Source organism: Falco cherrug, chromosome 2, assembly GCF_023634085.1.
Source record: "Falco cherrug isolate bFalChe1 chromosome 2, bFalChe1.pri, whole genome shotgun sequence".
NCBI classification, from domain to species: Eukaryota; Metazoa; Chordata; class Aves; order Falconiformes; family Falconidae; genus Falco; species Falco cherrug.
In genome coordinates this window covers 30,685,149-30,709,430 of record NC_073698.1, presented here as the reverse complement: position 1 = coordinate 30,709,430, position 24,282 = coordinate 30,685,149, and the positions used below count along the sequence as shown (strand labels likewise).

General features: G+C 43.8%; 1 protein-coding gene across 8 annotated transcripts; it reads left to right on the top strand.

Moving 5' to 3' along the window:
- Window positions 1-123: 123 nt before the first annotated feature.
- Window positions 124-24,118, top strand: PHF11 (PHD finger protein 11). Of its 8 annotated transcripts, XM_055701839.1 has the most exons (13): window positions 147-237; window positions 3,795-3,931; window positions 4,803-4,938; window positions 6,509-6,616; window positions 7,386-7,519; window positions 10,634-10,680; window positions 11,752-11,808; window positions 13,975-14,033; window positions 16,103-16,169; window positions 17,683-17,805; window positions 19,127-19,198; window positions 22,207-22,261; window positions 23,228-24,118. In XM_055701839.1, exons 3-13 carry the CDS (start codon window positions 4,831-4,833, stop codon window positions 23,262-23,264), a joined length of 867 nt encoding a protein of 288 aa, XP_055557814.1. In that variant the 5' UTR covers window positions 147-237; window positions 3,795-3,931; window positions 4,803-4,830; the 3' UTR covers window positions 23,265-24,118. The 8 variants fall into 8 exon arrangements, with proteins under 8 accessions (XP_055557809.1, XP_055557814.1, XP_055557816.1 ...); XM_055701834.1 differs by lacking the exon at window positions 22,207-22,261 and having other exon boundaries at window positions 124-237; XM_055701841.1 differs by lacking the exons at window positions 22,207-22,261; window positions 23,228-24,118 and adding an exon at window positions 21,270-22,200 and having other exon boundaries at window positions 148-237.
- Window positions 24,119-24,282: the final 164 nt, after the last annotated feature.

Genomic DNA, 24,282 nt, shown 5'->3' with positions numbered 1-24,282 from the left:
TCAACGCCCGGGAAATGCATCACGCGGCGCCCCGCTCCCTTACGCGCTCCGCACGGGGGTCAGCAGGCGCGCACTGAGCATGCGCTGTGCGGCGGCTGGGCACGCCCACTTCCGCGCGGGAGACTTGCCGCGGGGGGGGGGGGTGGGGGGGTGGCCCCGAGCGAGTGCGGAAGTGGCTGCGGTGTCCGGGCGGGCGGTGAGGACGGAACGGGAGTGGATGGTTCCCGCCGCCCCGCGGTAAGTCACTGCGGGAACGGGGCGGGGGGGAAACAAGGGCCATCCGGTGTTCAGCGCCCCCTCAGTGCCATCTCTCCCCCCCCCCCCCCCCCCCCCCCCAAGTCACGATAAATGGTCCCTGCTGGAGAGTGGGGCTGGGGGAGGGGCTGTGAGGGCGACCCCGTTTTCCCTCAGTGGCGGAGGCCGTTGTCCTGAAGGTTCCCCACCATGACTGGGCCTGCCTCGGCCCTGAGCCTCCCGGGGCGGCAGCCGCCCCGGGAGGCTCAGAGCCTAGGTAGGCCTAGGCAGGTGAGAGCTCGCCCCGCTAGGCCTCAAAGCACAGGGACGTGAGGGAAGACATCACCTCAGCAGGCCCAATCCCAGCCCCGCCTCAGCGCTCAGGTGTCCAGATCAGTGGAGAGTACATCCGCATCCTTCTTCCTCAAGTTCTGCTGTGTGGCACGTAGTGGGGTTGTAGCAAGGTAATAACTATTAGCCTTAAAACATGGCACTGCTGTGTTTAGAATGCTGGAAGCGGTGTGTTAGTAGAGGGTAAGGTGTTACTCTGTGAAGTGCATCAGGGAGTGATTGAGAACTTCTAAGGACACAAGTCCAAACATCTCCCACCTGGAATACCGCCTTCATCTCTGGGCTCCCCAGTACAAGACAGGCATGGACCTGTTGGAGTGGGTCCAGGGGAGGGCTGTGAGAATGGTCAGAGCACCCTCCTATGAAGACAGGCTGAGAGAGTTGGGGTTGTTCAACCTGGAGAAGAGAAGGCTCCCAGGAGACCTTATTATGCCCTTTCAATATAAAAGGGCCTTGTAAAAAAGACTGAGACTTTTTCTCAGCTCCTCTTGTGACAAGACAAGGGCTAACAGTTTTAAACTGAAAGAGGGTAGGCTTAGATTGGACACAACGAAGACATTTTTTACATTGAGGGTGTAAGACACTGGCACAGGTTGCCCAGAGAAGCTGTGGCTGCCCCATCACTGCAGTGCTCAAGGCCAGGCTGGATGGGGCTTTGAGCAACCTGGTGTGGTGGAAGGTGTCCCTGCCTGTGTCAGGGGGGTTTGGACTAGATGATCTTCAAAGATCCCTTCCAACCCAAACCAGTCTGTCATTCTGTGAGCCTTTGAACAGGTCAATGTTTAGATCTTCAGTCACCCCCATTACTTGGATCTGATATGTCAAAATATATCTTTCTGAAGAAAAAAAATAAATTTGTATATCCTCAAAAGTATTTACCCTGTAGCAAGTGAAAGGTAATCAGAAATACAGGTATTTTTGGTTTTGTTGTGAAAGCCCTGCAAAGGCTGGGTGTGTTTATGTTGCTAATGGCTTCGGGGAGAGTGGGGAGGGGGCTTGCGTAGGTCATACCCAGCTAATGTATGACAGGCAGTGTTTCTTTCCCCACAAAGTGTAAATGAAGGACACGGTAAGCGTGGGGTAACAGGCATGTAATTTCATTCTTTCCCCCTACTTTAATAGATCAAATCCTTCACTGTACTGGGGTGAAAAGGAGAGTGGGGCAGGAGCTAGGGCCGTGGGTTGTGGTAGTACGCTGGGAAGTCAGGAGACTTGGGTTCTTTTCCTTACTCTCCTACAGATATGCCAAGTGATATTCTGTGCCTTACGTTTCTTCCTGTGTAAAATGTGTGTATTTACGTGCAAGGGTGCTTTCAGAATTGATTCTGGAGAGGAAAGAATTAGACAACTGGTAATATTTCAGCAAGATTTCTTTGGAAATGGTGAAATCCTTGTGCACTTGCCAAAACTGTTTGTCCTTTTTTACTTTTTGTTTTGTCCCTTTTTACTTTCTGTTTTGTTTCCTGTTTTCTTCCATTTTGTCACTGTTGCAAAAAAAAACAAAAACCACCACAGTGTAAGGGCCTCCAACTCTTATAGACTAATTAGGCATCTTAGGTTCCCATAGTCTGCTTCTGTGGCAGTGGAAGTGAAAGCTGACTGTGAAGAGTTGCAGAAGGACATTGTGACAGCGAGTGACTGGACTATGAAATAGTGGGGGAAAATCCAGCATTGATAAGTGGAAAATTATGCATGTGTCAGAGCAATAATGCTAATGCTGATGCCCTCCATACCACTTAGGAAAGAGATCTGGGGGACTGTAATGTGTAGTTCTATGAAGGTGTCAGCTCCATGCTCAGAAGTGGCCTTCAATGTGATTGAAATATAAAGAATTATTAAGAAAATAAGAGAAAAATACAGCGTGCCATTGTGACTTTGTATTATAAGTTATAGCCCACCCTTTTGAATGTCGTTTGCTCCTCTTGAAACATAGCAGGAGTAGAGAAGGGACTGAGAGGTGACAGGGATGATCAAAGATGTGGAGCAGTTTCTGTACAAGGAACAACTGAATAGTTTCAGATTCTTCAACTTTAAAAAGAGACAGTAGGAGAAAGAATATGCTGTCATGAGTGTTACTGAAGGAACTGAGTAAGGAACAATGATTTCTTCCCTTTTCAGATAGATCCTGGGGTGTCACGTGGAATCCGTGAGCAGCAAGCTTAAGGGATTGTTTAGGCAAAATGTAATTAAACTGGAACTGGAACCATGCCCTTAGCCTCTCCCTTTTTGCTTGAGAGCAGCCCGCCAGATCCATTGCCCTGTTTAGCTCAGTATCTTCTACCTGGCAGTCATCTGTAGCAGAAGGCTGGGGGAGAGCACAGGGCCGAAGCAGTGCTCCTGTGTGGGACAGGATACCAAGCTAAATGGGGCAGTGGGTGCAGGCTGGCTGCTTCTGCTGTGAGAATTAAGTCAAGAGCTGTCCTTCCACCGCTTCAAGGTTCCTGCAAAGGTGCTGGAGTAACCCCAAGGCTGACTGACTGAGTGTCCTCCGTTCTCCTGTAGCACCAGGATTTCTCCTTAGCCTGTAAGAACACCAGGGACTGTAGACTCCACCTTTAGCCTCTTACTCCAAAATTCCCAGAGCCCCTGGAGCTGAATCCTCTGACTGGGCCTGGGCAGGGCCTATGTATCTTGCATGGATTCCAGGTATTAGCTTGCTGCAGAGAACTTTTCCTGAGTTCTAGACCGTTCAAAGTCTAGCTTGATCTGCTTTTTAATTTCTTTCCGTCTTTGTTTTCTATTTCTATACTTTTCTATTTATTTAATGCTTAAGTTATGAGACTGATTTGATGGCCACTGCATAGATAGATATTGAAAATCAGTCCCTACCCTTCCTTCTTTACAAGAGATAGAAGGATAGGGGTAAAAAAAAAAACAACCAGATGTGTGTGGAGGCACAGTGACTTGCTGTGAATAAGTAAATTCTCAGTGGCAGGGCCAGAGGGGGAGGAAAAAAAAATAATCCCCTTCCATTCTGGTGGTGTTCTCACTTGAGACTACACCCTCCCTTTTATGGGAAGGAGATGGGAACTAATGAAAACAGAGTTTGGCTGTTGAAAGCCACAGAAAGGTTGTGAGATTTGCTGGATGGTGAGATTTCCTGCCTGTTTTGTACTTGGACCTTACTGCCTCTCTCTCACTATAATAATTTAACTTCAAATCTTATTTTTTGAAAGTAAAAGCAGTCCTTTCTTACCCTTTTCCTACAGGAGTTTGTGGTGTCAGAGGTGACGTCTCCAGCAAAGGGCAGTTTGGAGTACCACACCTAGTAGAAGCAGGAAGTTGTTGAAGATTTCTGCAGTGGATTTGCACAGAAACTACAAGCAAAGTAAAACTTCTGCTACTAGTATATGGTGTGATGCACTGTACTGGTGGGGGATGTGGGTAAAGGCTTCTCCAGAAGCATTTAGACTGTTCTGTGAGATAAGTAGCAGTCCTTAAAATTTTGCAGCTTCTGAGGGGGAAAGAGAGGCTGTGTGAATAAGAACTTGAGTGGATATGGCCAGAAAAAGAGAAGAGCTGTCCATGGGGTAAATCCCAGGGTACAGAGAAAATTTTGTAGCATGTTAGCCCTTCACCTCGTTAAAAGAGAACATTCAAATCTCTTGTTTCTGTTTCTGGCTTCTGCCCCCTTTTACTTGCAGACCTCTCCACGCTTCTTTGCTACATCGTTTTTACAGTATGGAATTAGCGTTTCTTCCTTCTTTTCTGTGAATTCCTGGAAGGCACTGAGAGGTTTGAGGACAGCTATTTTTCATTCCTTGGTTGACTTGCAGACCCACATGTGGCAGAACTAGCTTTAGGAAAGCACTGCTATGAATAATTGACCTCCTCCAAATAAAAGGGGTTTCATATCTAGGGTGTGACTTGCTGGCCTGCCCTTGGGCCTGTTGGAGCAGATATTGCCGAGCAAGCTTGAAAATTCTTGTATTACCTGCCCCTTATGACTTGTTATTGACTTTACAAGAGGAAATAAAGCAGTTTTCCTCCTGCTCCAACTGCTGGAGCTCCTGCAAGCTGGTTTCCATCCCACTGCTGTCCCAAGAGCAGGCTTTGCCTGGTCAACTAGTAGTTGTTGTGGGAGGAGCAAAGCACCAAGGTTCAGGGAATGTAGGTGAAGGAGCAGCTGGAGGACAAGTGCTAGTAAGCTTTGCTTTCCCCTGTTCTTCCTGCTTGGTGTATGATAGTTGCAGCAATTGCTTTATGTTTTGTCCCAGTTTTCCTACTCTAGGTGTTTTCCAGATAATGGCGAAGATGGTGAGAAGAACGTGTGCATTTTGTTCAGAAGGGGAGGCTGGTTCTGTAATGTATATTGCCAAAGAGCAAAATGTTGCAGCTCATCAGGATTGTCTGGTGAGTGGCTTTTGGTTGGTCAGTACCTAAAAGGAATAAAGAAGAAGGGCTAAAGGGGAAGTTTCCACTGCTTGTCTATTTTTGACTGCACAATGATGTCTGAATTAAAAGGCTGGTTACCAAACCAGCAAGCTTGTATTAGATTGAAAAGCCATGAAAAGGCAGCAGGACTTGGCCGGAATTTTGGAGAGGGGGAGTACACGGCTGCAGAGCTGGACATGTTCATTTGTGGTGCTTTCATGCATTTCATATTCCAGATCCGTGGTTCTAGACACACATAGGGTCTAGCAGTAGGAATAGGTGTTCTTGCGATGCTTAATTGGATGAGGTTTCTGAGACTATAGAAAGTTGTGTACTTACTTAAACCTTTGCAGGAAAATATTCACATCACTTGACATATCAAGGTAAAAAACTTCCCGGTCTATGCCTTATATAAAATAAGGAATAAAAATATCGGAAGTTGATTATATAAAAATATCTGTGAAGCCCTTAAGCATGCTGTGATGGTAGAATGTATTTACTTTTCTTGCTGTCAGAATGCTTCCCCTTTATTCTGGGATCTCTGTGGCAGAATCAATTACAGATGCAATATTCTCCCTTCAGTGAGGGTTGCTTAGTGCAGGAGATGCATCTACTGCTGGAACAGTATTTTGGCTTTCACTGTTCAGCCTTCTTATTCTTGTAGGTTTTAGGTTTACATCTTTATTTTTATTTTTATTTTTAGCAGATAGTTTCAGAAACCTCTGGTATCTCTTTTACAGTGTTACTTGGATGTTTTGTTTGAAACAGGTTTTGTTAGGGCTGCAATGCTGCTCCAGTGTGGAAACTCTCTTTTCTCTCCTACCCGGCTCCCGTGCCCTGCCCCCCACCCCACCCCCACCCACCCCCCGCAACAACTTTACTAATTTCTCTGCCTTAAGCTTCTCTGTGCTGTTTGGTTTTTTTCGCAGTTTGTTATGACATTCTGAGCAGACAGACTGTGTGTGCCAGCTGAATTTATCTATATATAATGATTCGAAAAAAGTTACTAAGAACTTTTCTTGCCTCACTTACTGTGATGGCTCAGCACTTCTATGGGAATTAAGGTGGCCTGAATGTGCATGTATACATTTTTTTTGTGGGTTTCTCCCAGGCTTTGTACAAGGTTTATCATGCAGTCAACTGGTGTCAGCATCTTACAGAGAAATATTGCATCCAGCTATAAGGCCGAATAACTGTGCAGATAACAAGGGAAGTGTGTCAGCTGAAGAGCTTTTCCTCCTTACTTTGGGCAGCCTGGACTTCCAGACTTTCATCATTCACACTTCTTACTAAGTTCACTTTCTCACCTTTTTATCTTTTCTTAGTTCACCGTCAGGTCATGTGAAATCTCCTATATAGACAGAGGAACTTCTTTTGACTGGAAAAAGGCTTAAGCACAGCTCCTTGTTCAATGTAGGTGAAACCTCTTAAAAAAACACAGAAAAATTAACCTTCTTTGATAGGGCAAGCGCAAGAAGAACCCTTCTTTTTTCTGCACTGGTGACTCAGTCTCTGTATTAATTCTTAATATCATCTCTTTTGTCTTCAGTTGTTTTCCTCAGGGTTTGTGGAATCTGAAGAGTATAACCCGGATAACCTGGATATAAGGTTTGATGTGGCATCAGTGTTGAAAGAACTGAAGAGAGGAAAGCGGCTGGTAAGGATTTTGTTTCTGAATCTGCTTTTAGTCCTATTTCATAGTACTGAAGGTTGTCTGGCCTGTTTTGTGCTCGGAAAAAAAGTGTGAAGTGCTTGGTCCTTCTGATCTACTAAGATTAGGGAACTTACAGATTTAGAGTTGGAAACATTGATTTGACATTATATCTGGTGAAATTTAGTACATTTTGTATTAAAATGTGTTGGCTTTTCTGGCCTTTTAAGGCCTTAAGTTTCCTAAGAGGCTTTGGTAAAGGACTTTGTAAAGCTAGTGCCTGAAACAAAATTATGCAATCCATAAGTGTAGAGGGAAACACCTTCTGGTTTTAGCAAAAGGTAGGTTATTTATGTGAGATTTTCTTACTGGTTTTGTCTTCAGCTGCACTCCTCCCTTACATCCTGGGTTGGAGCTCTGTTCATTACCAAGTTATCCTAGAAAACAGAAATACAAGCACTAATACCAATAGGTATTGAAATACCTTGGGCAAGATTTAGGGGACGGGCTGGGGCAGCATCACCCAGTGCCCTCACGTGGCTCTTTCTATAATTTTACAAGTTCATCAGTATGAAATAGAGGTAAGATGGCAAAAAGGTGGCTGAAATAATGAGCAGGGTAGGAGTTTGCAGGAGTGAATTTGTCTGATGAGTTATACAGAGGTGACCTGCAATGAAAGATTTGGTTTTCCCACAGGGGATAGTATTTGCCTTGTATGGCAAGATTTTCAGCAGCTGTCTGTAATGCTTACCTGCTAAACCTCATCCTGTTCTAGGTGTGCAACTTCTGTCGCAAGAAAGGAGCCACTGTGGGATGTGAGGAAAGAGCCTGCCGCAGAAGTTACCACTACTTCTGCGCACTCTGTGATGATGCAGCCATAGAAACGGATGAAGTAAATGGAGTCTACCGGTATTGAACCTAATATTTTCTAACATTGTTGTCAGGTTTTTTGTGGTGTTGTCAGGAAGAGAGACTTAAAAATTGTGTGGTTTTAAAAGTTTTTTTTTAAAAAGAGATATGTTCTCTGTTAAAGTGATGCTTGATCCTCTGTTTACAAGCAATAGTGGAAATGTTTTCCTTTCACAGGAAAACATCACAGTAGTGGGAAAGAATCTATTAAGTGTTTCAGCCTGCAACACACCTGAAAGATCACTAGGCCAAAACTGTGGAAGTCAGTCCTTACTGGCTATGTAGCTAGTCTTCAAGGACCAAGATTTTTATTAATGTCGCTCAAATTCTCCATTTCTGTTGGCTCAGAAGCTTCAGTAAATGTGGTCTGAGCACAGAGCAGGCTATAGCACTTCTAAGTCTGTTCACACTAGGCAAATTCTGGTAATTTTCCACGATATGCTAGCAGAGAACTTTGTCACCAAAGACCTTCTTATGTTTCAAGTACATTGCTAGCATTAACATGATTAAACAGACTTGAAGAAAATTTTCTGTCCCAATCATGCTAGTCCTGCTGTCCACTGCCGTCGGGCTGCCTGTGTTGCTGTTAGTAAGTAGATGGAACGAGTTGTTTGGAGGATGCAGATGAAGGGGTTGAGAAACTGGGACTTTAGGGACTGAAGTGCTGAAGTTATAGTAAAGTCTGGGGTGCAAAAAACCCTTGATGTCTGTTTCTGCGCAAGGCCAAAGAGATCACAGACCATGTTAGTCTTAGATTAATCTGTTGGACCAATCGCTACTTGCTCCAGGGAGTAGTGGGCTAGTGCAGTCCTTGGTAGCAGTGCAAGATGGGTCCTTTTGTGTCAAAACACTGGCACTCCTGGCTGCTTCACTAGGGCTCTCGGTCCAAAATAAGTATGTCTTCCTGCAAGGCTGTAAGCCCAGCTTTATAGCAAAGACGATACGTTTAGTTCATGCTTATAAAATCTTCGGGAGTCTGCAAAGCTCATGAAAGAGTATAACTGGGAAGATGGAAACTTTCTATGATGGCAGAATAAATGGCTCTCATTATATAGCTTTAGAAAGGATACCTCAGGCTGAAGAAGACCAGCCTCTCAAGATGTTGAAAGATGAACGGGAATGATAACAGTCCAGATACAAAGTGGTAAAGAAGTGGTTGAATATATAGTTTGATTTGGTGTTTTTCTGAGCTGGTAACTTTGGAGGTTTAGAAGTGGGAGCCTTAAAAATGCCTCGTATTGAGTCACTGTTTGAAGACTAGTTGTGAGACTAGTTGCTTATCATATATAGAAATGCAGGAAACCAGGCTATAGTAACCTGCTTGGAGGAGGTGAAAAAGGACCGGATTAGAGAAAGGTGGTGAGAGGCAGGTTTCAGGGATTTGAACCCAAAGACTTATGCACAGTATCAGTGGCATAAATAAAGCACAAAATTTGTAACAAGCCTGAAATTATTAGAGAGAAGACAAACAAGATTTGAAAAACAGTGGACGTGGATTGATGGCCCACTGCACTTTTTTGTGGTGAAATACAATATACTGAAAAGCATATCAAAAAGAGAGGATTCCTTCGAGAGAGAAAGAGCTGGTATTTTTAAAATCTGAGTTGCCATCGTTGTGATGATGAGCAGTGATTATCAAAACGAGCAGAGCAGATCAAAAAGAGAAGGTATACATTGCTATGAAAGTGGCTAATAAGAGCAGAGGTGAGGAAATAAGTGTAATTTGTACTGCCATCTTGCAAAAAATGATAGTAGAGAGGTGCTTCCAAATAAAGTGGCCTGAGTAGTAAAAAGTATTATCTGTTCTTCATATGATGTTCTTGTACTTAGGAAGGTTATGTTTAACTGGGAAACAGTAGACTTAAAGGGAGAGGAGGAAAAAACAAACCTCCGAAGGGCAATATTAAAAAGCAAGGAATGTAAATAAGGTGTCTCCAGTATGTAGCCTTCTGATTGGATTCTTAGGCATGTGTAAAATCTGGGGGTTTGTGCATCACAATGAAATTTCCTGAAAAAAAGCTGGCTCGTCAAGGGAACAGACTGTGTTTCTAAGGTCAGTACTTCTATTTTGTTAAAATAAAAGAATGACAGTAATTAGAATATGTCCTAATAAATGCAGTTCCCTTTAAAATTTGCTTCCAAACACTTGAGCATTAGTCTTGGCAAATAGGTTTGTAATGAAGAGATCAGCTAAACCACACTCTTGACAGGGCAATTTTGCTTAAAAAGTGATTTGGGATCCTTCTGTAAGAAAGGCATATTATAGAAGCTGGTTCACATTCTCTACACATTATTGTATCCAGAAGATAAGGAATGTTTCCAGCTGTATTTGTTACCTTTTGCCTCTTCCATGGAATTCACATTGCTCTTCTGGAACCAGAGAGAATATTCCCATCTCACATACTAATAAAGTCTTTAAGGAACAAATGGATTGAGCATCTTTAAGCTACTGGATCTCAAACAAGGTGCCCTACTTCCTCAGGATTTGGGGACCACCTCATCAGCACTGGGCAGTGGAAAGGAAGGGGCACAGAGATCTCCAAGCAAGTAACTGGTGCAGTGCTGTGTGGCTATGCCAGCACATCGTGCAGGGCTTATAAGTTCAAGCTGACTGGTAAGCAGATACGTCTGAAAAGGTTCTGGACCTGGCCTGAGTGGTACAGGGCAACGGGGCAGAACTGCAGTAGCTATGATCAAGCAGTATTAGTACTCTGGTATTTCACCTTGACGGCATTAATCTCATTCTAATAAGGAGTTTCAATAAAAGTACCTCTGCCACAGTGACTGCAACATCAGATAAAATGTGTCTGACTCAGGATTTGAACAGTGAGCAGGTCGAAACAGAGTGGAGTAATGGAACTGATAATTCAGAGCTTTGGTGTTCAGAGTTCACTGAGGCTCTGAAAGTACAAATACAAGCTTGTGCATGTATGTGACTTTACAGCAGGCGCTTTCATAGGTGGGTAATGCTGAACAAAAATCCTGATAATTTTTTTAAGCGTTTTTCAGTTTACGTTCAATGAAAAGATGGGAAAATATCTGTTAAAATCAGTCAGCATAACTCTGTTTATTAATACTTTTTCTCTTTTTCTTAAAATTGAACTTAAATTTTAGAGTGTTCTGCCCAAAACATGACCCAGGCAATAGGACCAATCACTATGGTGAGTTTCTTTAATGGCTTCATTGATTTCGTTTGTTTTAAAAGTTTGCATCCTATAGTCAATAACTCATTTGAACAAAATAAATGTTACTCCGCCTTTATATTGAGCGGTGGATTTCTAATCTTGCAGGAGTGGTTTGGTTGAGATCCATGCATATGCACAAAAATTGAGAAGGTTTTTTGAAATAGGAAATGTTTCTATTTAATCTTCCCCAAATCTCCCTCAAAACTGCTGTAAACACTGTGGACCTGATCCTTCATGGAATTATTCTGACTCGGTGTGGGCAGGTAAGCCCAAACAGCTTGTAAGATCCATGTGAGAGAGGAGAGCCACGCTAAAGGTGGCTTGATGCACAAGCTTGCACTTGATTAGCAAAAGAGGGCTGTTACAGGAGAGGTCGTCTTGGGATTTTTACCTATGTTAAAACGTTCACATTTGTATTTTCTGTATTGACTGCAGTAGTTTTTTAAATAGGGCCTTTCATTCTGAAGGATCCCAAAGAGCTTTTTAAGTGTAACAAAAGGGTTATACAACCCTCATTTAAGGATTGCTTCCTTTGCTACAGAAGTGCAGCTTCATTTGGCAGTCCTGATCCTTGCTGGTTCAGAGGTAGTCAGGAATCTCACTGAGTTAACCAAAGCTTTGACTTCATTAACCTAATGTATACGGTCCTGCTCAAAACAGAGTGGGTCCTCCACTGGCCTTTTCTTTGAAGTTAAGCTCAGTTGAATGGTGAGCACTAATGCTAAGAGTGGTGTGCTCCCACTGAAGTCTAGCAAACTTTGGCCAATCTTCTTGGCAAAGTGTGGCTCCACCCTGATGCCCCTCAAGGGGTGGGTTAGGTGATTATCATTTAAACTTGCAGACATAGGGTCTGTCTTAGCCAGACATACGGTCCGTTTAACATCTGATATTGCTGCGGTTCACTAACCAAATGCAGCTTCTTATTTCACGTAGTAGTTTTGCTTTTTATTTATCTGTAGTTCTGAGGCCTGACGTTCCCTCCCTTTTGAAAATTCATTAATTTTATTTCTGTGGTCTAATAGTTGTCAGTCTGTTTGGTTCATCCAGGGTCCCAGGTGGTCTGCTGCCCAAGTACTAGACCGGACCAGGATTGCTTCATTCCCGGTATGAGATGAGATTAAGGTATTAGGTCCAGCCCTATAGACCACCTCCTTCATAAGGATGGCTTAAATCTTACGAGGTTGAACAAGTGCTGCATATACAATGTATGGTCCATTTGCTGAGAAGAGAGTCCTTTCTTAGAGGAGACCTTCCAGAGGCACTTCATTTGGAGACACTCTGTTTATGAGTGGTAAATGGATTCTGCTGGCAGTGTCTGCCCCGCTTCCTGAACGAGCTTCTCCCACCTCTGAGAGAGTAGCTGTGAGAGTCGGGTCAATGACACTTGGTTGAGTTGGGTCAATGACACTTGGTTACCCGTGCCCCATGAGAGCAGCTCTCAGATGTATGCGTGGCGCTCAGAATAGCCGTGGGTATCTGCTGGTGAGTTGGCTGAAGCAGCAGGCACTCTGTCAGGCCCACTCCTGGCCCACCTGGGCAGGCAGGGGACACCTGTGCCCAGTGTGTTTGCAGGTCTGCACAGGGTGGGGAGCGAGAGAGGCTGGGATGGGAGCGCTGTGGCTCCATGGTAGAGTTTTGGCTTTCAGGATCCAACTCGGGTGAAGTAGCTCAGCTGTTTCTCTGGGGCAGTCCGAGCCAGTGCTGGGCTGTGTGGGAGCAGGAGCTGACACAAAAGGGCTGCCTCTCCAGGCTTGTTTCCCCCAGTAGCTTGGAGAAAATGGGGTTAAGGAACATTCCCTTGTTCTTGGTCCAGACAACATTCCTGTGCTGAAATGTCAGGGCTTTGCTGTGTGATTGGAAGGAGACAGGGTGCCTTAAGGGGCAAGAAGCTCTCCTTGCAGCTCTGTGCAGCACAAACGGAAGGGCAGTTTGGGCTTGGAAACAGGCTCTAACCTCCGCTTCACTGGAAATGTTGGATGTGCCCAGAGTGAAGGCTGACAGATGCAAAAGAGTGGGGAACACTGTGGGGAGCGGTAAGAGCTGAGCTGGCCTTTGGACTGTTCCTCATGTTTTATAAGGCATACCTACAGCAAATACCAGGAAGAGCTGAGAAAATCCTGCCACAGGTCAGGATGTCATGCTAGACAGCAAGGAGCACTGTGCCTACAGCAGCATCTCCTAGACTGCCCCAAATTAGGCCATCCAGCTTTATAACACACGAAGTGAGAGGTTATGATTTCCTTTCAGGCCATGAAAAATGCAAATGTACAGCACCGGTACACAAACCCCAAACTTCTTTCAACAGCCTTCCTGTACCAACAGTAACTCCTTGTTCCTCTTAATAGGGTGATTTCTAACAGGAAGAACCTCAGTGCTGCCCAAAGGATGTAGAGTTAAACGGGAAGGGGGCATATAACCCCACTGCATTTAAAACCCTCAGGTTTGGGTGGGAGGATGTGCTCTTCACTAGCTTTCTCTGCTCCTGCCATGTCTTCCTCGCCAGAGTTATTGTTCTCTGCTTGTGATGTAGCTGTTTTCAGCAGCTGCCAGTTAGGGTGTTGGAGAGAGGCTGGTGCATGGCTGCTAGAGAGGACAGAGTGAAAGCAGATGGTTTTGTGGAGATCTCATACCACGTCACTAAAACCACTTTGTAGCATAATATGATAGCCAACTTACAAGTCAAATTGTTTCTGGAGGCTTTCTAGGAGGGTCATTATATTGATGAAAAACCGAATGCAATTTGTATGTCTTTTGGGACACTTAAAATAATTCTTTATGTAGGCTTAGTTTTGAGGGTGTGCTAACACAAACAAGAATTTACCGGGGGAAAAAATGGTCATCTTTCATAAATTTGCCTGAAGTTTTTACCACCTAGAGGTACTGCTACTGCCGGGGAGAATAATCAATCTGTTTGATTGTATTATCTGTTGATAATACATGAGTTTTCTCACTTTTCCTTTCTGATTCTCTCTGCCACAGTCAAAAATCTTACGTTAAAAACTAGGGTCACTTTATACTTGGTTTAAAGGCAAACTTCTAATACCACAGTGATTCTTCCTAATGGTTCAAGCTTGTAATTTTTCTTACATGGAAATAATGTGAATTCCACTGAAATGTCAGGTGTTTGGGAAAGCCAAAACATACTCTTACTTTGCCACCCAAAGTGCCTCACTTTTATAGCTCTTTGGGGAAAAAAAGATAAGTTGAATGATGTGAAATCATCAGTCTGAGATTGAAGCATTGGTTACTTTGTTGTTTCTTGATTCCTAGATGCAGCTACTAAGAGGAGAAGACATCTATCGAAATCTTCCACCATCACGGAACAAATGGTAATTCTGAGTTTAAGTAGTTCTAAAACAGAAACCTGCATCTGCTACAATAAAGTGAAGTATTTTGGCAGTGTATTCAGCAAGAGACTTCCTCACAGAAGCATAACTTTTCCTTTACAGCTGCCTTGTTTTGATCTTGTCATTCTGTCAAAACAGAACTGTTTGGGTTTGGAGCTGCTTCAGGCAGAGCAATGCTGCCCTTGGGTAATGTGACACAAATATGATAGGAACCTCTGAACCAGACTGACTCGGTGGCTGTGATCTTGACATGATCAGCAAGAGCTTCCCTTTGGGGGCTCCTTTTCTTTGGAAGTGCTACTTCTCTCAGATTTGCTTAGGGCTTGACACGGTTTCCATGAAAAACAGCTTTTGATGAGTCACTTGGCCTTTTAAACGGGCACTTACTTGTTTTGTGAGCCTGTGCTTGTGGGAAACGTGGCAGATTTTCATTGGCAGGTCAGGCAGTTCTCAGTTCTGCTGGTGAAAGTGGCCTTACCAAGGGTTCAGGAGCTATCAAGCAGAGCATCCCTCTGGTTGCAGGGGGTGTTGGTTTAGAGGCTGTTAGCCTGTAAATACAGCTTATTTTAAGTTTTGAGGCGATTCTCTTGGCTCCACAGAAGTATGCATGGGAACTCCCATTGACTCTTGGGGGCGTCAGGATTTCCCCTTTCTAGAAGAATTAGCATACAGCTTTCCTTGGGGAAAACTTTGTCCTTCGCAGGTCATGTGAGGGGACGTGGATGATCTTTTGCAGCTTTTGTGTAGTACTGTGTCCTGGTTTCAGCTGAAACAGTTTTTTTCTTAGTAGCTGGTGCAGTGCTGTGTTTTGGATTTGGTGTGAGAAAAATGCTGATAGCACACTGATGTTCTTACTTGTTGCTAAGTAATGCTTGTACTAAGTCAAGGACTTTTCAGTTTCTTGGGCCCTGCCGAGCGTTCTGGAGCGGCACAAGAAACTGTGAGGGGACACAGCCAGGACAGCTGACCCGAACTAGCCAAAGGGATATTCCATACCACAGAAGGTCATGCTTAGTGTAGAAATTGAAGGGAAGGAGGAGGAAAGGGGGGACGTTCAGAGTGATGGTTTCTCTTCCCAAGTAACCGTTACACATGCTGGAGCCCTGCTTTCCTGGGGATGGCTGAACACCTGCCTGCCCAGGGGAAGTGGTGAATGAGCTCCTTGCTTTGCTTTGCTTGCATGCACAGCTTTTGCTTTACCTATTAAACTGTCTTTATCTCAACCCATGAGTTTTCTCACTTTTCCCTTCTGATTCTCTCCCCCATCCCGCTGCGGGGCAATGAGCGAGCAGCTATGTAGTGCTTAGTTGCTGGCCAGGGTTAAACCATGGCGTACTCTCATAAGGGTAGGTTGTTTGTCTCCAAGAGTTTCTCAGCAGTAAATCCACTTATGTTCCTGGTATTGTAACCAAGATTCATTTGACCTGTTACCCATGCTATTAATGCGCTGTTTCAGCTGCTCTCCAGTGGTCCCTATCTTGGAAATCAATGCAGACACTGCAAATAAGAAGCTGAGAGGACTCCAGTGTTTTTCGATGCAGCATAAATTGTTTACAGTTGTGTAAGCAATGCATTTTTACACTGCTGGAGTTTTGTGACAGAGCTTAAGAATTGTAGTGCTCTCGTATGACATGGAACAGCAGCAAATAACTGTGTCCTGTCCAAAGGAAAAGAAAAATATTCCCCCTCTCTTCTCAAATCCTTTCTAGTATGACATCATCAGGTCTAGGGAACTAAACATAATTTGCACTGGGAGTTAGCAGCAGGCATTTGTTAACATCTGTGCTGTTTGCAAATGCAGTAATTAAGGAGGGCGGTGTCCCAGGTGTTGGGTTTTTCCTAAAGAGTTTTTGCTTTGAAGCAGTTTTTGCTTCCCTTTTTAAAAATGAAATGTCTGGAGAAGAATATTGTGAGCTGTGCAGAGAAGCTGACTGTATTCACAGAAATATGGGCTGCTTTTTAACTTTCTGCTAATACAGGGGTAAGATAATGAAAACAAAGCTGTGAATGTCAGTATGGTGTAAAAATACATTGTTTTGATTTTCTTACAGAGCACAGAAGAGACAGCAGAAGAAAACAGTTTACAAATACTAAAAAGGAAAAACAACAGGCATAAAGGTGCGCCTCACTTTATAGAACAGCTAGGAGATAACTGTGATCTGTTATGTTGAAGTTCAGAGCTTGGAGCTGGTTGATAGCAGCAATGCTGCAAACGCGTATTACTCTCCTGAGACGAGTGACTGACTCTCCAAGCTCTGGCAAGGGAGCAGAAGTCTGATCTGCGGAATGACTGTGCAGGTTTTAACAACTGTGCAGCAAACAAATCTGTGCTGTGGCTGAGACTTGCTGTGTGATGCGAGCCGGTGAATTCACCTGGGCCTGCCCCTGCTCTCTTTGGCTGCTGTGTTCAGCTGTGTGTCTCCAGTGGGGTGCCTCTGCCTGCCCCCCACCTCCTCTATATCAGTACAGTGGAATTTAAAAGGGAATCGGTCCTCCTTCACCTCGGTCTCCTTGCACTGAGCCCCTCTTGAAGGGCAGAGGTGCGTTTCTGCCAGGCAGCGCCCTGGATGGCTCAGCGGAGGGGGTGCTGTGAGGAGAGAGGGCCAAAGGATAGCCCAGCACTGAGAGAGGAGCTCTGTAGCTTGCTGGGTAGGAATGGGGCTGGCTAAACGCTGCTGCTACTGTTACTGTGGCCACCGCATGCTTATCTTACCTTTTGAATTGGGCGCTTGACACAATATAGTATTTTACTGCATAAAGATGCTATTACAACAGCAAGATCAGCCGCTGGACCCATCCTTCAGCGCTGCAGTTTTCATGTTACCCCGAGAGTCCTGCTGCAATTGCTTGTCCGGATTACGCTGTTGCTTGGAAGTTTGGAAGGTGTGATTATTCACCTTCCCATGGCATGGTGGTGTAACAGTAGGTAGCTGCCTGATGGGTTTTTTCTGATTTTTTACTACCACTCTAAAGAACAGGGAACCTATATGGAATCCTGGAATACTTGTAGGGTGTCGAGCGAAAGTGAAATGGCATTTCTTTTCTCACAGCGTCTCCAGTAAAAAGTAGCATTGTTTTTAATGGAGACCGGCGGACTTTTGTGAGCTGCCCGATAGCTTTCCTTTTGAACAGCCCATTGAACTGAACCCTGTCACTGACCTGCTGCTCCGAGATGAGGAAAAAATAGGTAGTTACTTCTCTAGCAATCCAAGTCTGACAAAGTAGGCATATGAAACGGGCTGTAATAAACAAGTTTAATGCCTGGATCACTTGGAGTAAAATCACTTGGAGCCTTAATTTTCTTAGCAATAAGAAATGCTTTCCTATACTAGGGGGCATCAGGAGGATTTAGGAGTGGTGCATTTAGGGTTGTATTTTATTTGCTTTTGATGACTAAAGCCAAATCTAGAGCTTAGGTAATTTTACGCCCAGTGCAATGCTTATGTTTGCCTGACCATGTTTTTATTCCCACTGGAAAGGACTGAGTGGGTAGCTGGAGCAGCCAGAGATTTGCATATGTATTTGTTACTGCAAAGAGGACTTCATCCAAAGTTTTAGTTTCTGAAGTGAGCAAGTAAAGCCCACTTTGCAGATTACCTCTATGTAAGAGTGTGGTTTTGTGTTTTAACAGTCCGAATAGACTTCCTTAGGAAATGCAAGCAAGCGGGGCTTCTGGATGACATATTTGAAGAAATGCTGGACACGCTTCACCTGGCACAGGAAAAACTGATGGATGACAACACTTCAGAAACAGGTATGGAGACCCGCGGAGGACTCTGCTCTCAGCAGAAACACTGATCCGAGTGCCCGGCGCTCGGGCCTGGGTCACCTTCCTGAGGATACTTCTGTCATGCTAAATGACTGGGTCCTGTCTTATGTCTGCAGCTGCACAGCAGGTGGAGAGTACTTTTTGGTATACCTGTGTCAGTAGAGGGGAAGAGCTGCCAACTCAGCATGCTCTAGTAAGGCCTTCTAACTTGAATTTCTGAAGCCACCTTTTACCTGTTGGCATAAACATAGGTAGGTTTGGCCAGGCCTCTTCTCCTGGGCACTAAAGAAGAGAGAGTTCCTGAAGAGAAACAGAAGGTTTTATTTGGTCTGTGCTGTTCTTACAGCTTCACAAGAGGGACCAACTATCCGTTAATATCAGCACTCTCTTTTGAGGGAAAAATCCCTGAGTATGAACATGTTAGGTCTTTGGATGATGAGTTAGACCTTCATTGTCAACTGTTAGTGTGTATTTGGGGGTTTTATTGGTTTAAGTATCAGCTTGTATGAGCACTTTGGATTAGAATCCTCCAAGACCATTGTTGTTTTGTCCACAACACAGTTAAAGAAAATTTCAAGCATTTTTCTCCTGTTGTCCTCCCTGCTTTAAAAAGCCTTTACAATGCCTTTGGATAAAGACTGCTAATTTATGCAAAGTAACTGAAGCAGATGCATGGAAGGTGAAATGTCCCACCTAGCTAAATCTTCCTCACGAGCAGCTTGTGTGTGACATGACAGCAGCTGGAAGCAGTAACCAAGTCGGGGATATGTTAGAGGTTCAAAGGCTTCACCATTAAGCAGACCTCTTAACAGTCGTGCAAACTCTCTGTAGGTGTTTTGTATTTTGTTTTAATGGAAGCCTCAGTTATGAAATTGAGGCATAATTCTGGGCTGGTTTTTAACATCAAACAGCGATAGCTCTGTTCCACATGTCACATGATCTGTCAAGAGGAATTGGTACGGTCAGCCCTGCCATCAACAGTCCTGACACAGTGGAATGAAATATGACATAAGTGTATTGCTCATTTTTTAAAATGGGCTGTTCACGTGGTGCAGACCCAAAAAGGGAATTACAGGCAGGTCCCCTTTCCTGTTTTCTGTATGAAACTAAAACCAGGGCAGAACTCAAAAATCGATCCTTCTTTCTCAATATAGATTATGGGAAGGAAGGCATCTTAAAACTTCAAGCAATCAGTGTGATATAAAGTAATTACTGTTTTGCGCTACTTCTGTGGGGCTCTGCATTAGTGTGAGGGTTCTGTAAACTTTTACTCAGTTATATTACATCAGATTATCTCTTTCCACAGAGTATGAAGAGACAGTAATGTCACTCTTTGACTGTGGACTGTTTGAAAATATACTGACAAATATTCATTCAGGTACGTGAAAAAAGCTGTTGGAACACTAGCAGTTGGTGTGGTTTTCGCATTGAGGTTATTCTTTTGAGCATTTTGATACAATGACCATTTAAAATAAAAATTCCAAGGAACTGTTTTCTCAATATTATATAAGCAATTGAGTAAAAGGCATTGCTACCTGAATCTTTAGGTATTTCTATAGTATGTCAGTATGACAGTACCTTAGATCTGGCTGGCTGACCTGAAGGGGGAGGCGAGTCACAGTTCCACCGCTTTAGAAGACCAGAGGGTCTCTGCCCCCGAGGAACTTCCCTCTCCCGCAGGGTGTGCTCCCATCCTGTTCCTGCAGGTTATTTATTTCCCTTCCTTCTCAGTGCCTCCCATTAGCAGCTTGCCTGCGTTACAGCTCTGCTTCTGTCTAGACTGGCTGTTGTGTTTCAGTTAGGTGCATTCAGTGCCATGGGCAGAACTTCCTGGACCTAATGGCAACTGTAGTGTGCTTTGAAAAACAAGCTGCAAATGCTCCAAGTGAAATGAAAACAAGGGCAGGAGCAGTTGCTTGGGTCCACCGGTACAGAAGGAAACTCTGGGGCTTGGACTCCAGCCTCAGCTGCTGGAAGCAACAAGGTTAAAATTCTTTTTCAGATAGGCAAGTCTCTTGCTTCTATTTCCCTCTAACAGTTAGTGGCCTTGTTCTAATTTCTGCTTTAGATTTGTCCCTGTGAAAATGGAAATGGGTTTTAATTAGGTAACACTGAGGTTCAGCGTGTGAAGGTGATGTTTGCTAATGTTTGGTGTTTTCCCTTCACTTGAAAAAGCCAGGTTCCTCTCTTCAGTCTCCTGTTCTCACATTTAAATTCCTCCTTTGGAAATGAGAGTGACTGGTGTTGCAGTTATCTGGCATAAGGTTCCACCAGTGCCTCATCTGAGGGCATTAAAACATCTCTGCTCAAAACTCCTCGTGTGACACAGCCAGCCTTGGATCACACACATTTCTTCACAGCTGCATCAATTACCTCATCCTCTTCTCAGCTTACAGGAGAAATTCTTGGTATTTGCACCTACAGGCACACAACCATGTGATTCTCATGTGTAAAAGTTGTCCCCTCTCCAATTCCCCACTACTTGAGCAGCTCAGTTCTTCTGGTATCACACATTCTTTTTTTCTGATACCATCAGCTTACTTTTCATTTCAAGGTCAATACCAAAAACATCCATCAAGCTTGGTTCCAAAACAGAGCCAAGAGGAGCTCTTGAAGTGAACCAGTGAGAAAGGGGTGAAAACCATGTTAATTTGGAGTGAAACTGTAGGGAGGGAAGGAAATCACCAGCTTTTTTTTGTTTTGTAGCGGGTTTTTTTGTTCTTTTTGGTTGGTTGGTTTGGGGTTTTTTTTGTCCTAATCTGTCTTCCATGCTCTAGGTAGCAAGTCTCTGTGATGACATATAAAGTCTCGGACTAGATAAAGTAGAACTAGTATAAATACTGTGGTGTTTTTGATCTTTCTCCTGGAACTAATGATTTTGGGTCATCTGACCTGCTTTACCTAAAATCCATTCTTTCATTTTATCTTTTTTTTACTTGGATCATCACGCAAAACGTGTTCTAAAGCCTTAGGCACCAGCACAGCAAGGTTACTCTGAGCTGTAATTGCTGAGAGTGCTTTTTGAAATCCCCTTTATATATAGGGATAAACAGTTATCTGGCAGCAGCATGCAGCTTTACTGCAAACTTGACTGCATTTAAAACTTTCGTATTGGACCTGCTGTCGCCTCAACAGCAGTTTCAGATTTCTTTCCTTCACAGAAAAGTGACTTCCTTTAGTTTTGCCTTCTGTTCTGTTGTGGTGTGTCCCACTTGGAGCGATACCTCAGTCACCTTTAATCTCCTCTTTGCTGGGCAGCAGCCTGTGCAGTAGCTTTTTAGCTCCTTGGTAGCATTTTTTTTCAGGGAGTCTGTAGCAGTGAATTCTGCAATTCGGTTGTGCAGACAAAGGCGGCGATACTTCATTTTAAAACTGTTGTGTGATCATTCCAGGTCCGCGTTCCAGAGGCCATTCCTGGTTTTACGGAAATACCTATTGTGTCCCTTTAGGTCATCTGCATGAGGTGGAAGGTTCCTGATCTGTTATCTGCCTTCCTGTGGCATCGATCCCACAGGCCAGTCATTCCCATCACTGACACCTTTCTCTGGGATCACTGACACCTTTCTCTGGGCTGTTCCGATTTCTGCCATGTCCTTTCAGCAGAGGGGGAATGGAGCCGTATGTCCTCCACCTGTAGGGCACCCATGCGCTGAATACACAAACACAGCTGTCATGTTTGCTCTTTGTTCTGTTTATTTCTGATTATTTATTGATTCGTATCCAAATATCCTCAGAGTGGTCTTTCTTCGGCTCCCACTTGTATGTGTCCAGCTTTTTCTTGAAATATGTGCGTACTAGTTCTTTGAACCACAGAGACTTGATACCAAATGGGAACGCCAGGAAGGCTGCCTGGGGCAGGCAATGAAGACAGTGGTTTCTGTTGCAGTTGTCTTGTCAACAGCTGCGCCGACAGTGAAACGGTGGGCACAGACCGTGGTGGGACAGGGATGGGACGTGCTGTCAAATATATGCGCTGCCTGACTGCAGAGGAAAGCAGAGAGCAGAGGGGTCATCTGCTTTCTGTCAGAGCTAGGGTGAGGCAGCAAGCCCCTCTTTTAATGAAGCGCTACCCAAAATTTTCAACAGGCAGCGGACACCACCGTTGTTCTGGCTGCCCCTTTTCAACATCCACACTGAAGCTCATTGGGTAATGTATTAAACGTGTTACAAAAGAGTGCGCATGTACATAATCGTCCAAGGACGCACACAAAGAGCAGCAGTGATGGGCTTTCTGAACAAACGGGAAGAAGCAGAGGGAGGCAGAAGGTCAAAGGTGCTTTTTTTAAAAAAAAAAAAGTATCACCATTGAGGATGGTTCAGGCTCTGTAATTCAGAATAAACGGAGGTAAATGTCTGGAGCTACTTTCCCCACCCTGCCTATTACAGCTTTGGAGACCTTCTTCAATGTCTTCCCCCCCCAAAAAGAGAGAATTTTCTTCAGGTTTGTACAAAACACCTTGTGCTTCTTACTAAAATTTTAATTCTGATTTTTTTGTTGGTCACTGGCTAACAATGCTGCTCAGAGGTCACTGATGCTTCTGTGTGTTTTGCTACTGAACTAAGCAAGCACTTCATTTAAAACTTGCAATTAACAATGTAAGGTGATGGTAACGCTTCTGAATTCCAGCAAGTTGTGTACTGAGCTCTCACTAATTTCACCAGTCTTTAACATTAGAAAAATGGAAGTGGTAGGGAGGAGCAGAAACGCAGTCGGGCAAGGTTTTGCAAATAGGGTCAACAACTTGATTAAATCCCATCAGCACACTGGCAGTAACTATTTTGCTAGAAGCAGTAACATTAAATGCTCTTGAGTTGTGTTTTTGAGACTCTAGCTGTTGAATATAGTTGTCCAAACCATCTCTTTTTATGTTTAATCTTGTTGTTGGCTAGAATCCATTAGGCTTGTAAATTTGCTCTAAGTGTTTAATTTAGAGATGTTATCTTTAAAGATTTAAAATGCACCTTTATTGGAAGAGCCCCTATACAAATGGATTCTGAAAATGGAACTGTTAAAGCTCACAGGCTAAGCAACATTCGATTAGTAACTAAAGTACTAATTTTTATATTTGCTGTGACAGTTTAAATTAAACGTATAATGTGGCTAGTCTTGAGAGGACAGCATATGGACGGCCAAGTGTTTTCTTTTGATGCTTCCGCTGGTCTCATTTCATGCAACACACAGTCTGGCTCTTTACGAAGAGACCAAGCGTGCAGGCTGTTAGGCTAAAGGCTTTGCTTTGGAAAGGCAGAGGTTTCACTGTAGGTGAAACTAAGCACTGGTAGCCCCTGCAGTGTTAATGCACATACAACATTAATATATATATGCACATATTAATATATAATTGCACATGAATTAATAACAGTTACATATGAATAAAAGCTTTTATCCCTTTCCTTTTCATAATAGGAACAGAGGAGAAAATCCAGGAACTTCTGGAAAGTAGAAAAAGACTGGATAACAAGATTGAGCTACTGCAGGACTTAAAAGAAGTCGTCCTTCCTACCCCAGAGAACACCGCTAGTACATCTAGTACGATGTCTGAATAACCCCCAAGTCTGTCTGTTAATGGTGTCAGTATTTAGGATTTTCTAATGATAGAAACCATAGAGCACGTCTGGTCAGTGTCTAAGTAATCCCCCCCGCCCCCCCCCCCAAGACAGGGACACAAGCAAGAAGTGAGTGTTTTACTCATTTTTATACCTCACTGTTGCAATAATTTTAAGTTGTCCCTTTCTTTAAATTTTACTATGGATCAGTAAGTGTTATACACCAAATTTAGCTTTTTTTAAAGCTCAACAAAACCCTCTGATGAAGACTTTTTTCCTCAAAGACAAAGGAGCATCATCTGCCACAGAACGTTAAAGTCACTTTAACTGTGGGAGCCTTCTTCTGACTGTGTGCGGTAGCCGCACGCAGACAGTGATGTTTTAAGGATCACATTGCTGCTTTGGCTTTCCAAAGAAGATGAATTAGCAGAACTTGCACTCAATGAAGCCTTCTGAATTATAAACAGGATTTTGTGGGTTTTTTAATTAAATGGTTCCCGATTGCTTAATGTGTAACTAGTTCTGCTGTAATGGCAGTGGTGAAAGTGTTTGCAGGCAGAACAGAGATGGTTGGGCATCATACTCTAAACAATGTGTTTCAACAATGTGATCAAACAATGGCCTGTTTTCCTTTCTCCATTAAGAAAGGATATGGCTTCCATGTGCTTAGTCTTACAAATTTGTATGAATACAGAAAAGCTTTGTTTAGCTACAAAATGGTAAGTTAATGAAATAAAATGTTTTTAAGAAAGCTGTGTCTTGTCATGCTCACTCACCCCACTGGGCGTGGGACATGGCTGAGGAGGAGCTATGCTGAACCAAGGGCTAGTTTAACTACACCTTGCCTCTCAGTAACAAGTAGAGCAGGACACGAGCGATCCAGCGCCCTAATGATGATATCAAACACCACTTGTC

Coding starts and splice junctions, on each gene's coding strand:
- PHF11 (XM_055701834.1), top strand. CDS start 4,831: ATGGCGAAGATGGTGAGAAGAACGTGTGCATTTTGTTCAGAAGGGGAG. Junction 16,170..17,682: donor GAAAAACAACAGGCATAAAG/GTGCGCCTCACT, acceptor GTGTTTTAACAG/TCCGAATAGACTTCCTTAGG. Junction 17,806..19,126: donor TGACAACACTTCAGAAACAG/GTATGGAGACCC, acceptor CTCTTTCCACAG/AGTATGAAGAGACAGTAATG.